The following is a 12,591-nucleotide window of genomic DNA, read 5'->3' on the forward strand; positions in this document are numbered from 1 at the left end:
GCGAAAAAAATAATTGATTGCAATATTTTAACGAAGCCAAAGCAAAGGACGTTACCAGGGCTACCAGAACCTCCAGACCATACGGCAGAGTTGCGTTAGCCATGGTGCCGCAATGGCTGCTCCCAATACCGCTCATTTATTTATTATTTCGCTTTTTGACAGCAGACAAGTGCAATTCCTGATGCAGGAACAGAAGCTAAATGCAATTGGTGCCTGACAAGGCCTCTGTTCCTGTGCTGGTCGGACAGATACTGCAGCATTTATTTAACTATAAATCTTTTCCTTGACAAGACCAGGTATATAGCATGACGCTCTTCTACAAATACAAAAACTTCTCACGCATACAATAGCAAACAATATACCAGGCATTGCATGATATTAGCTTAATTACAAGAAAGCGGCGGAATATGCTCGCCAATGTCCCGAAGGTCTAAAAAAAAACCGCTAAAACCGTATTTCTTGATAAAATAATCAAATAAAAAGGACGGAAACTTTGCGCTTCAAATGTGTTTGCTGTGCAATTGAAAATCGCAATGCATATTTTTTAACCCTACAAACTTCTCAAAAGGAACAACGCAATTGATTTTCGTAAATGTTCTACTAAGACCAATTTTTCCGCTCCACTGAGAAATTCGAAGGGTTACTACATGACCCGGAATACTTTTGCGCCAAAGTTATTGAGGATAATTACTATAACCGGTCCGATAAAGATCCACTAATATTTTGCAACGATGTCCGAAGCGGTCGAGCGCAAAATCTGGTACGTTTGGTATGGAATGATTCGTTAACAAGAAAGAGCGGGGTAAAAAGCTTTCACTCGGCTCCCCCTCAAGTCCTGATGGAGGTAGCGAAAACGCGTCGCCCAAGCAAACGCCTGAAAGCGGGCCTTAACGGCACGCACACTGAAATCTCCTCTGTTCAAGAAATTCAACACATCTTAACATCGCTTCAGCCAGTCGCAGACGGACGCAAAACAAAAAGAAAAGGTCAGACAGCTCGGAGAGCGGCGCCGAAGTGCTTCGTCATGGCTTCGGCGTGTACACGTGTGCAAAAAGCGCACTGTCGAGCGAATGCGGAAGTGTTAGCAGCCCCAAGAAATGAACCAATCACAGCGCAAAAGAACATTCTAGAACGTTTTATTAGTTTTATCAGTGATTGCGCATGCGCGCCTCCCGGCTCTCTTGGAGGACTCGCTCACGAGCAGCCATTTCGTCTTCGTCGCTGGCGTAGCGTGACGTGCCGGATTCATTTTGGCGTTGTTGACCGTTGTGCTCGTTGTGGATGTCTGGACGCTGGCGGCTTGTTGCCGTCGTCTTCGTTCGTCGCCACGGCAGGCTGTTGAGGCAGTTATACCGAGGAAATGGGATATCTTCGAGCTATGCCTTCGGCTTCCAGGTGAGTGCGGAGTTCGGTCTCGCGACGAGTTATGCTTCTGTCCCTGTGAAGCTTTGGCATTTCTGCCATCAAAATTGTAACATAAAATTAGCTCAGTGCTTGTATAGTAGTTTTATGAACAGACGGTATCGTGTCTTTTTTCAGTGATGAAAGCATGGCAGGAAAGAGGAATCAGGGCACCCGCGGGTTTAGAGACACTAGGTAGGGCTGTTTCAGTCATCGAGTCGGCGAGAAATTGCCGCGTCTTGCCTTGTATTTTGTCGTTGTCTCCAGAAATGATAGCGATACGAGCTCACTGCCGCTTCCGTCGCGCACTAAGTACCCGTTCCGAAAGCCTTTGTGACACGGCCACTGGGTCTTGTGGGGGAACAATTTGCCTGTGTTTTAGTAGACATTCCTGAGCAAGAAGCATTCCCGCCTCGCTACTGCATAGGAGCGTTTGCCGCCATTTATCGCATTCTTCTACCTCTGGTGAGACCACTGCCGCCGCTAGATTTGCACTCGTTAGGCCTCGTCAGACAGAGAGAAAATTTTAGCAGTGGCGTAGCGTTGACGACAACGCTCACGATATTCGCATTTTTCCCTGCGTTTGCCGTGTAATTCAAAGAGGAGGCGCTGAAATAGGACGGTAACAAGAAGAGTGGAAAGGGGGGCAGTCACATCGCACTAGAGAAAACGAGAAAGCGCGCGCTTTTACCGAGTCGCCATCTTGCCCTCCTCCATCCTGCGCAGCCGCCGCCATCTTGCTCTCCTACAGCCCGCGCAGCTGCCGTCTGCACTGTCACGGCGCCATCTTGTTGAACTGTCAGCCGCCACCTCCACCCGTGGGTCATTGATCTTGAGCTCCGCGTCGTCATCTTGCTTTGCTGTCAGCCTCCGCTTGCGGATGAACGGCCAGCTTCGATCCGCTACTTTCTTCTGCGAAACTTGGAAAATAAACCGCGACCTCATCCCTCAACGGATGTTAAGAAAGTCAATAAAAAAAAAAGCCGGCTTCTGCTGGAATCGGCACGCGGAAAACGTCCTACGTTGCGCGTTTAACAACTAGTGTGAGCTTGCCTTTATATATGTTTACTCTGTGCACGACTTGCATGCCTTATTTCATGTACTGCCGCAGACTTTTGAGGCGAAAGTCTTTCTTGGCTCATGAGTGGTGTAAAGACGGAAGGGAATCTGTGTCGAAAGTGCCTTCTATTGTTGTGAGCTAATGTGCGTGCATTTACTTGATGGTATGCTATGTGCCAATTAAGGATTGCAAATGAATATAAGCTATGAAATTAATAGTAAATAATGACATATAGCGTATATTGATAAGATATGTATATAGTGATAATAGAGATAATTAACTACAAGATTAGATAATGATAGTGAATTTAATACTGGTAGTCAGTGTGTGTGTATGAAAACAAGAAAAAGAATTTTAAGAACATAAAAGTGAACAAAAAAAGTTCGTGTGTTCGAAAATGCCTTCAATTGGTGTGAGCTTATGTGTGTGCATTGTACTTGATGGTATGCTATGTGCCAATTAAGGATTGCAAATGAATACAAACTATGAAATTAATAGTTAATGACATATAGCGTATATTGATAAGAGATGTATATAGTGATAATGTAGATAATTAGCTAGAAGATTAGACAATGATAGCGAAATCAATACTGGTAGTCATTGTGTGTGTGTATGAAAACAAGGAAAGGAATTTAAAGAATATAAAAGTGAATAAAAAAAACGTTGGTGTGTTCGAAACGCCATTGCGTCATACCCTCAACGGCAGAGCATGAGTGTCCTAATTTTCCAACGATATCTTGTACAGCTCGTCCGGTCGAAATCTTCGGCTTAGGTGTAGTACTAGTCGGCGCCGCTTGTCGGAAATTGGGGACTGCGTAAAAGCATTGTATCATGATAATTTGTCGTTCTTGTGATTATCAATTACGATGTAATAGGTGAAGACAGGTTAATGAAATCATTGTAATTGATTTATTTATTAAATGATGAAATAAAGAAATGTAAAAACTAGAAAAAATGTTCAAGGGTGCAAATATACTCATGAAAAACCAATCCTTGATGATGCTAAATTTAGTAGGTTATAGATCATTTAATTAATTAGGCGCCCGACATGCTGTTCCCAAGAATGCGGGATCGAATCACGGCCACGGCGCCGATTTTCGGTGTGGACGAAAGCAGGGCGCTCGTGTGCATTACGATGTCAGCACACTTTAATGAACCCCAGGTGGCCGAAATTTCCGGACTCCTTTCAGACCCTGCGCCTCTTTTAAAGCCGAAACCGAATCTAATTGAAATATGTGAACAAAATCAAATATTGGATAAAAGAAGGTTTAAAGGTGTCAAGACACTCAGAATGGAGCCAATGCTTGATGACGCTAATTAAAAAATCGATTGATTGAAGAATTGAAATCATTATAGAAATTAAAACTGGATAAAGGGGGTTCAGAGGCGTCGAAATGCTCAGAATGAAAAGTTGATGGTTGATTTTGTTAAGATAATTTTATTGTCTAATTGATTATATAATTGAAATAATCAAAGATGCAGAAATGCATTCAAAGGCGCCAAACTGCTCAGAATGCAAAGCTAACGTTTAATGATGACGAGCGTTCGTCTATAAAGAATATGAAATAAAAATATAAAATATGAAAAAGTGAGAAAGAGCGCCCATTTTTATGAAACGCTAACACATCATAAGGGAGCACACGTGTCCTGCTAATTTTCGCGCCAGCTTTGTGATACGGCTATAGAGACGTTAAAATTATTCATGCATCAGCTAAGCAGCGTCTTGTCTAATCTACCAGGTTTTGACTCCAAGCTTCAATGCATACAACCGCCCTTTTCATCAGATGTGGCAGTCGCTTTTTCTTTTCCGCCACTGCATGTGTTGGGACTCACGCGCAGGGACTGCAAGCCACCAACATATTCGCAGCAGCGCAAGTACTTCGTACGCTTACATTTCTGTTACAACGATTAAAGCAAACGTACTGTCACATGCGCAGAAGCAGACTCCTCAGTACTCCCTGCGCCACTTTGCATTCCAGTCCTCTCACTAAACCACCGTAAGATTTAAAGCAGAACAACTGCGGACGCACAGTTTCGGCACTCATTCTTTTGGGCCCCCAGTCTTAGCAGCGCACTTCTCTCAAATATAGGAAAAATTTTAATCCTCGTATTAAGTAGTTACTGGTAAGATAGCAATACTTAATTATGTAATAATAAGACAGATGACTGATAAAATACCTCAACGGTAAGTCAGGTCAACATTAATGGTAATCGTAAGAGATTATCAGAGTATACAGGGTTGTTCAAGCTAACTTTGGCCAAGGGTTTAAAAATAAAACATTTGAGCTAGACGAGGGAAACCACATGAATACAGCTGCCAGCCGTCTGGCGCACTACAGCCTACGTGTTTTTTTTTTTTTTTCACTAACATTAATAATTGAGATAACTTCCTAAAGCTTTCAATATTGACTTAGACAATAAATGTGATTTTCAAAGTTGGAGAGCACCTTCGGAAACCCCCATTCCATGTATTTATGACAAAAAAAAGCCTCACGTGTATCTTTTTTTTTTTTCGAGCTGTAAAGGAGAAAGCCCACAAAATACAAACATATCACTTGTCTAGCGCATTCGCGCACCGTGATTGTGGTGCTCTCAATCGTGTTTGAGTGAACGAACTCAACAGCCGTGACTCGACAGCCGATTTCCGGTGGTAGGAGGATATACTGGCGATGATAGCAGCGAGCGCGGTGAGCTCACTGCAACGGGCGAAGAATCTAACGCATACATATCGGCCTGGCGCTGCAATGGGGCCATGACGCCGCGGTCACAGCTGATTTTTTTTGTTTTTCATTTCCTAATACGCTCAAGAAACATCCCGGACGGGTCCCACTGCTAAAAGCTCTTGACGAGGTCGTGGAGCCTTATTGCTTGGCAGATGGTGGTTCGTTCACTCATGGCTCAGAGCAGCACAATCGTAGCGCGCGAACGCGCGAGTCACGAATGGTGGTTCGTTCACTCATGGCTCAGAGCAGCACAATCGTAGCGCGCGAACGCGCGAGTCACGAGATTTTTTTTTTTTTTGTATTTCGCGCTCGTTCCTTACATATCGAGGGGGAAAAAAAAGGCGTGAGGGGTTCGTTATCGCAAATAAATGGAATCTGTTCTGAAGTTGCTCTCCAACTTTGCAAATCATATTTATTGCCTAAAGTAAATACTAGTTAGAAATTTAGGAAAATTATTTTCAGTAACAACTATTTAATGCGAAACAAAAAATTGCTTGTGGTGCGTCAGACGGCCAGCCCTAGCAACTGGTTTCCCTGGCCTGTCTCAAATGTTTTATTTTTTAACCTTTCACTAAATTTAGATTGGACACTCTGTATAGATAGTTACTAAGATAGTGATAGCTAATAATAGTGCCAGTTTATGTCAGTGATAACGCTATGTGACATGATGAGACAGAAAAAGTGATGGTTTATTGTTTTTAACATCGCGAAACGATTCAGGCTATGGGAGAGGCCTAGGTAATAGTGATATCACAACTCTTGGGAGTTTAGGTCAGCACAAACGGTCATGCGATGGACAAGGTGATGACGTCGGAATAGTATTGGGTCTCGGAAAACGTAGAACGACCTCATAAGAGAACTCTGTACCACACCCTTTTGCATTCCCCAAAATAGTCCCTGAAACGGTCCTTGTAGTATAATTGTAACTCAAGATATGTAGTGCTGGTCTGTGAGTAATCGATGCGAGTTTAAAAGCTTTGTGTGGAGCTTATATAATTTTGAAAAGTGTTCCCGGTGGTCGCTTGGTATACCGATTATAGAGACGCCTCCCCGCGCTGCATCCTCCCCTATGACGTCTAGAAAGACAAAATGTCATCAGGGCTTGGTTTTTTGGTTTACGGGATTGTCTCAAAGCGATATTAGATAGAGACCGTAGTGGATGTCTCATAAAATTTCGACCACTTGGCCAACGTGCACTGGCATCGTACAGCACACGGGCGCCTTGCTTTTCGCCTCCATCGAAAAGCGGCCGCCGCGGCTGGGACTTGATTCCGCATAATTGGTCCCAGCAGTCAAGCATCCTAACCACTCCGCCAGTCCAGCAGAGTCATCAGGGCTTGGTGGGTGCGCCCGCTCGCTGGATGCTCAAGTGAAGCGGGTTTTGACGGAGCTTGGTGGAGCGCCGTCGCAACTCGGTCGCTTTTCTTGCACTCTGGCAGGGGAAGGGAGAGAAAGAGGAAAGGGAGGAGAAAGAGAGAAGCATCATTTTCGATCGCCAATATGTTTAGTGCTAATGAAGCCAGATTAAACGTTTTTGCGTTGCAGAGAGGATTGATGCGATACCTATTGCTCATGCGTGTTGTCTAGTTTCGAAACGAGCTTTTCGCAGGTCATTTAAGTGCACCAGGTTAATTTTCTGCCTTGCTGGTATACTTTCTCGCGGTGCTCTAGTGTGGTCTCCTCTCTAATTCTACTCGCTTGCGTCCTCTGGTTACAGCTCCGCCTTGGCTGTCAAGGATACGTAGCTTATGACACTGCCGCACTGCACACGACACCGGGACCTGCTGTTTGTGTGCACCCCTCACATGCCGCAAAGCTGCTGTTATATGTGCCATCCTCCAGATGCCTCTCGGAGCCATCACGCTTTTGACTGAGCAAAGAGTGCGGACAACATCATCGCCAAGCCAGGCATTCGGAATCAATTGTAAGGGCTGTTCGCTTTCACGCCTCTGTTTAAAACAGCCTCCGTTTTTCTGATAATTGCGTGTTTTTCACTCAAGGACCTCATGCATACTTACGAAACACGATATTTATTTTTTTATTTATTTATCACATACTGCGGACCAAACATGGTCCAAGCAGGAGAGGCATGGTACAAAAAAGTACAAAAAAAAAAACGGACCCTGGACAGCATTGGTATTGACAGAACACGCAAAAAAAAAAAAGAACCATGAATACTTATACAAAACTAAATGGGGTGAAATCACATCAAAAGACTACTCTAGTTGAAAGAAACACCGCACAAAGTCAACAACACACCGCATTACAGACAGTGTCAATTAATGATGCATTCACTCGTCGGAAGCAAACAGTGGGGAATCATGCGGCAGTGCATTCCAATCAGAGACCGTGTGAGGAAAAAATGAGAATTTTTAGACATCTGCGCGAGCAAAAATAGGTTCTATGTAGTGCTTGTGCTTATGACGAGACTTCCTTGAGGAGTGTTTAGTTATGTACTCTTGTGGATCAATACCTAGTTTCGAAAAATATAAGCGATTAAGGAATTTAATTCGCAAATGTTTTCTGCGTTCATTCAAGCACTGTAGGTTTGCGTCATTTAACATAGCAGGTGGAGAGTCTCTGCGCTTATAGCGGTTATAAATAAAACGAACGGCCAACCTTTGAAGTTTTTCTATTTCTACCTTTGTGTGAAGGCCCCACACAATGCTCGCGTACTCCAAAGAGGGTCTCACCGTGGCTTTGTACGCCTTGTTTCTCAGTGCATCTGTTGATCTGCCTAATTTATGTTTTAATAAACCTAATTTTTTACGAGCTGAAGAGCACACGTTATCAATGTGAGCTGCCCATTTAAGCCTGGATGTAATTGTAGCCCCTAAATACTTATATTCCTCAACTTGTTTAATTATCTTGCCATCCATGCTGTAAAGAAATTCCAATATCTTGAGCTCCTCGTCTTTTCCTTTTTTCTATGCTCCCTGCATCTTCCCTTCGTCGTTCTAGCTACCAAGTTAGTGCAGACTAGGCGCTTATAGAATGTGTGCACGATTCCCATTCTTCCCTTGCAGGTTCCTCTGCTCCATAAGCACGGGTGCACATTGCCAGGGAGGGGACCAGCAGATGCACTTGAGCCATACTGGACACGACCCGTGCAACTTGTCTGCTGAGACACCTGACCGGCCAAGCAGAGGCGACAGGATTTCTTCCAGCCAGGCCTTCGGCTTCGAAGGTGAGTTGCGGGGCAAAGTCTCGTGGCGAGGGCGACTTGTATCTGTGAAACCATGCTCTAAGTCAGCTACTCACATTGGATTACACTTTTTTTTTGCATCAAAACTGTAACATGACATTATCTCGGCACTTGTACAGCGGTTTCATGCACAGTCGCCATCGGGTCTTTTTTCCGTGACGAAAGCGCGGCGGGAAATAGGACTCAGGGCGGCCGCTGCTTTAGATGACATTAGGCAGGGTAGGTGCAGGTATTGAATCGGCGAGGAATTGCGTATCCCTCGCTGCCTCCAGCAGATTTACCTAAGCAAGCCCGCTGCCGTTTGCGTCACGGAATAAGCACCCGTTCCGAAAGCTGTTGCGGCCCAGCCACCATGTCATCTTGAGGAACAAAAATGGTTCGCAAGTGCGCTGTAATTGTACTACATGTGGTTCGTGGCCGTACGTAGCTTTCGGAAAATCTCGCTAGCCTCATCAAGCAACACTGAAGAATGGACGCTGCCTGCGGTCTGCAGCACATCGTGTTTCCGCTGCAGCCAAGGTCAGTGCGGCAATCTTTCTATTCTGACTGGGGCATGCGCTGCTCCTCGTCGACTTGTGTCGTGTAGCCACAATTTGTTCTACACTGCAGCAATGACGGAATGCCAGATGTGCTGGCATTTTTTTGTTCCAAGCTGCCTTTTTTTTTTCAGATTTGCTTGAATTACCAGATGACCCTCTTGAGCAGAAAACACATTCGTATCGTTCCTGGAGATGGGCCATAGCCTGTTCGGACATCTGCGCCCTGTGCTGTCTCCTGCTACGTCACTGCCGCCTACAGGTTTGCATCCGTTATGTTTTGTAAATTATATCGTGTACTACTTCCACGGTAGCTTCTATATTTTGCCACGGGTCTTGCTGTCTCCACACCATCCGCGGAGTTTGGACCTGTGTTCCGTGTGGCCAGCTGTCTTCAGGGACAGCATGTGCTCCAGTTGCACGTCTTGCATAATATTAATGCGAAAACATTTCTTGGCTTATTGCTGGCGTGGACAAAGGGTGTGACGAGACGAGTACAAGAGATAATGATGATCAGAATGACGATACCAACAACAACGTAATTAACGGGTCACTGATGACAATAGGTCCTAGCAATGCAGCGTACATTACTAGTCATGATAATGAGGTAAGACTGATTAAGTAATTGAGTGAGATTTTAGGTCAATTATAATCCTCATCACTTGAGGTCAATAGATTAGTCAATAAAATAGTGATAGTTAATGACAGCGATGAGTCATCAGCTGATCACGCAATAGGAAAATGGATGGACAAAATGTCAAGTTTATGGCGTCCTGTATGTACATGCAACTAAACATGTTTTGACGAAGTGTCGATGTTGGAATAGCACCGGAGGTGTCGAAATAGCATCGGAAGTTGGAAAACGCAGAACAAGCTTATAACGGAACGATGTTCGGAACTTGCCATCGTTTCGCTTTCCGCTCGTAAGAGGACTTGAAGGACCCTGAAACGTTTCTTGCAGTGATATTCTAATTCAAGAAATGTATAGAGGTGGTCTTTCTGAGTATTTGAGTGAAAATTAAAATTTTTGTGTGGAGCCTGTAATTTGTAAAAGCTCTTTGAAAAATGCTCTTGATGACCGCTCGCAACCCTTTATGGCGGTGACAGCAAACCTCTGTGCGCTGCTATTACGCCTCCTGCAACACCAATACCGAAAATAGGTGCACACCTGTCATATTTTTACTATGTGTAAGACTTCATGTTTCATTTATTATTATTTTTTTTTTGCTGCAGGTCTTCTTCCTATCATCACGCCATTCGTAGATTTTGGCTCCCGTACACCGTGCGACCAGCTGAAGTCGATACGACACGCGTTCCAGTTGCACCCCGTGCAGAATATTTCTCCTGCTGCGACATACTTCCACTGTGCTTCAGGCCGTCGGTTCAACGTTCCTAGGGTAAGCCTTCAGATTCTATTTGCTTACTCCTTCTGGTTACAGCTCTGCCCTTGTTATTACAGATGCGTGGCCTTCGGTTCTGACTGCAAGTGGAACCAGGGCCTGTCGGTCCTGCTCACACCTGACGAGCTGGCAAGCTTCTGCCACATTTGCCATTCTTCAGAGGCGCTTGGAACCCATCGCAGTTTATATACCAAGCGATGAGTGCAACCTCTTACTGCATGAATTTTCTTTTTCAGCCCAAAAAATTACAGCGTGCTCTACTCATGATTCAAATGCCTATATCAACGTTTATTTTGATAAAAACTATTCGCTTGCAAAAGAAAGGTGTTAGGCAAGGAGATACAATCTCCCCAGTACTATTCACAGCTTGCTTAGAGGAAGTATTCAGAGACTTGGAATGGGAGCAGTTAGGGATAAGGGTAGATGGAGAATACCTCAGTAATCTGCGATTTGCTGATGACATTGCCTTGCTAAGCAACTTGGGTAATGAACGGCAAATAATGATTGATGATCTAGACAGGAAAAGTAGAAAGGTATTCTTGAAAATCAATATGCTGAAGACTAAGGTAATGTTCAACAGCCTCGGGAAGGAACAGCAGTTTACATTAGGTAGCGAAGTACTGGCAGTAGTAGGCGAATATGTCTACTTAGGACAGGTATTAACCGCAGATCCGGACCATGAAAAGGAAATAACAAGAATAAGATTGGGATGGAGCGCATTTGGCAAACACTCGCAGATTATGAGTAACAGCTTACCGGTATCGCTCAAGAGGAAAGTATACAACAGTTGCATCTTACCTGTACTCACCTATAGGAATGAAACGCGGTGGCAAACCAAGAGGGTTCTACCTAAGTTGAGGACAACCCAGAGGGCTATGGAACGAAAAATGGTAGGTGTAACATTAAGAGATAGGAAGCGTGCCGAGTGCATCAGAGAAATAACTCAAGTTACCGACATTCTAGTGGAAATTAATGAGAAGAAATGGGCATGGGCAGGACATGTAGTGCGAAGAGAGGATAACCGATGGTCGCTTAGGGTAACAAACTGGATTCCGAGAGAAGGAAAGCGTAGCAGGGGGCTGCAGAAAGTTAGGTGGGTGGATGAGGTTAAGTTCGCAAGGGTCGCGTGGATGCAGCTAGCAAAGAACGGGATTAATTGGAGAAATATGGGAGAGGCCTTCGCCCTGCAGTGGGTATAGTCAGGCTGATGATGATGATAATGATTCGCTTGCAAAAAGTTTGCAATATATTGTGCATCATATAGATACGTCATGCAGTTAGGGGTATTTTTGTGAAAGTATAAAACTGCTCTAAGGGGGTCTAATGAAACGAGAATTACATTCTTTATTACCAAACGGCAATTTTATGAAAAAAAAAAATTATATTTTAGTCCCAAGCAGAACGGATCTAAAGAAATTAGGACTGTAGAACGCGGCGCCCATCTACAACTGTGATATTCCCTGCAAAGCTTTCTCAACAGAAGACCTTAGCGACGTTTGTCTTCCTCCTACAAACTAGAGATTGGCTTTTTTTCTTGGCAGTCATTGCACTGTATTGTGATCCCTACTGCATTTTCTCTGTGGCTACCACAGGGTTTTTTGAATGATCTCAGGAGCCAGCTTTTGGGTCTGTCATACAATGTCCAGAACAAATTTGACTAGAATCAGTAACTAAAATTTAAGTGGAAGTAATCTGAACTTTATAATGTATGTAAAATCATTCAAGTGCTGTGAATTCATTTTCTGCTTATGAAATTATGAAACACCATAAAGTGACAAAAGTACCCCTAACTGATACGCCAGTAAATACCCTTACCACAATGTAGTCTTAAGAATTATTGCACAGATTATCTTGGAACCAGACAAAATAAATCCCAATGATGTTCTAATAATTTCCTATTCTCGCTGATTCAAGTCACAATGAAGAAAATGTTCCCTATACCTATCGAATTTCTGCACGAAATATGTTTCTCCTTGCACATTTGCAATTAAAACATTTAAATTATTCATTCTGAAGATTCCCTTACTGTACACATAAATATCAGACAGTATACACCATGGTACTAAATAATCAAACTTTATTTTATTGGTGTTCAGAAAAATTTCAGAACAACAAAGAAATGTACAGTATTATATATGGTACAGTACATTTCTTTGACAGTACACACTGCGGTACTAAATAATCAGAATTTATTGCTCTTCAGAACAATTTCAGAACAACAAAGAAATGTACTGTATCATATGATACAGTACATTTCGTTGTTCTG

At 43.6% G+C, this 12,591-nt stretch overlaps 1 protein-coding gene across 1 annotated transcript; it reads left to right on the forward strand.

The window, feature by feature from the left end:
* The first annotated feature begins 1,225 nt into the window (after window positions 1-1,225).
* LOC146181216 (uncharacterized) lies at window positions 1,226-11,501 on the forward strand. The gene is made up of 5 exons (XM_084577866.1): window positions 1,226-1,395; window positions 8,211-8,371; window positions 9,060-9,187; window positions 10,159-10,322; window positions 10,385-11,501. The coding sequence occupies exons 1-4, from the start codon at window positions 1,361-1,363 to the stop codon at window positions 10,186-10,188; spliced, it is 354 nt and encodes a 117-aa protein (XP_084433992.1). The 5' UTR covers window positions 1,226-1,360; the 3' UTR covers window positions 10,189-10,322; window positions 10,385-11,501.
* The last annotated feature ends 1,090 nt before the right edge of the window (window positions 11,502-12,591 follow it).

The sequence above is a fragment of the Amblyomma maculatum genome, chromosome 8 (assembly GCF_055883805.1).
Source record: "Amblyomma maculatum isolate TAMU_Amacu chromosome 8, ASM5588380v1, whole genome shotgun sequence".
Lineage (NCBI taxonomy): Eukaryota > Metazoa > Arthropoda > Arachnida > Ixodida > Ixodidae > Amblyomma > Amblyomma maculatum.

Excerpts from the sequence above, each read along its gene's own strand:
- LOC146181216 (XM_084577866.1), top strand. The coding sequence starts at position 1,361 with ATGGGATATCTTCGAGCTATGCCTTCGGCTTCCAG. Across the intron at positions 8,372-9,059 it reads CCAGGCCTTCGGCTTCGAAG|ATTTGCTTGAATTACCAGAT; the intron begins GTGAGTTGCGGG and ends TTTTTTTTTCAG. Across the intron at positions 9,188-10,158 it reads TACGTCACTGCCGCCTACAG|GTCTTCTTCCTATCATCACG; the intron begins GTTTGCATCCGT and ends TTTTTGCTGCAG.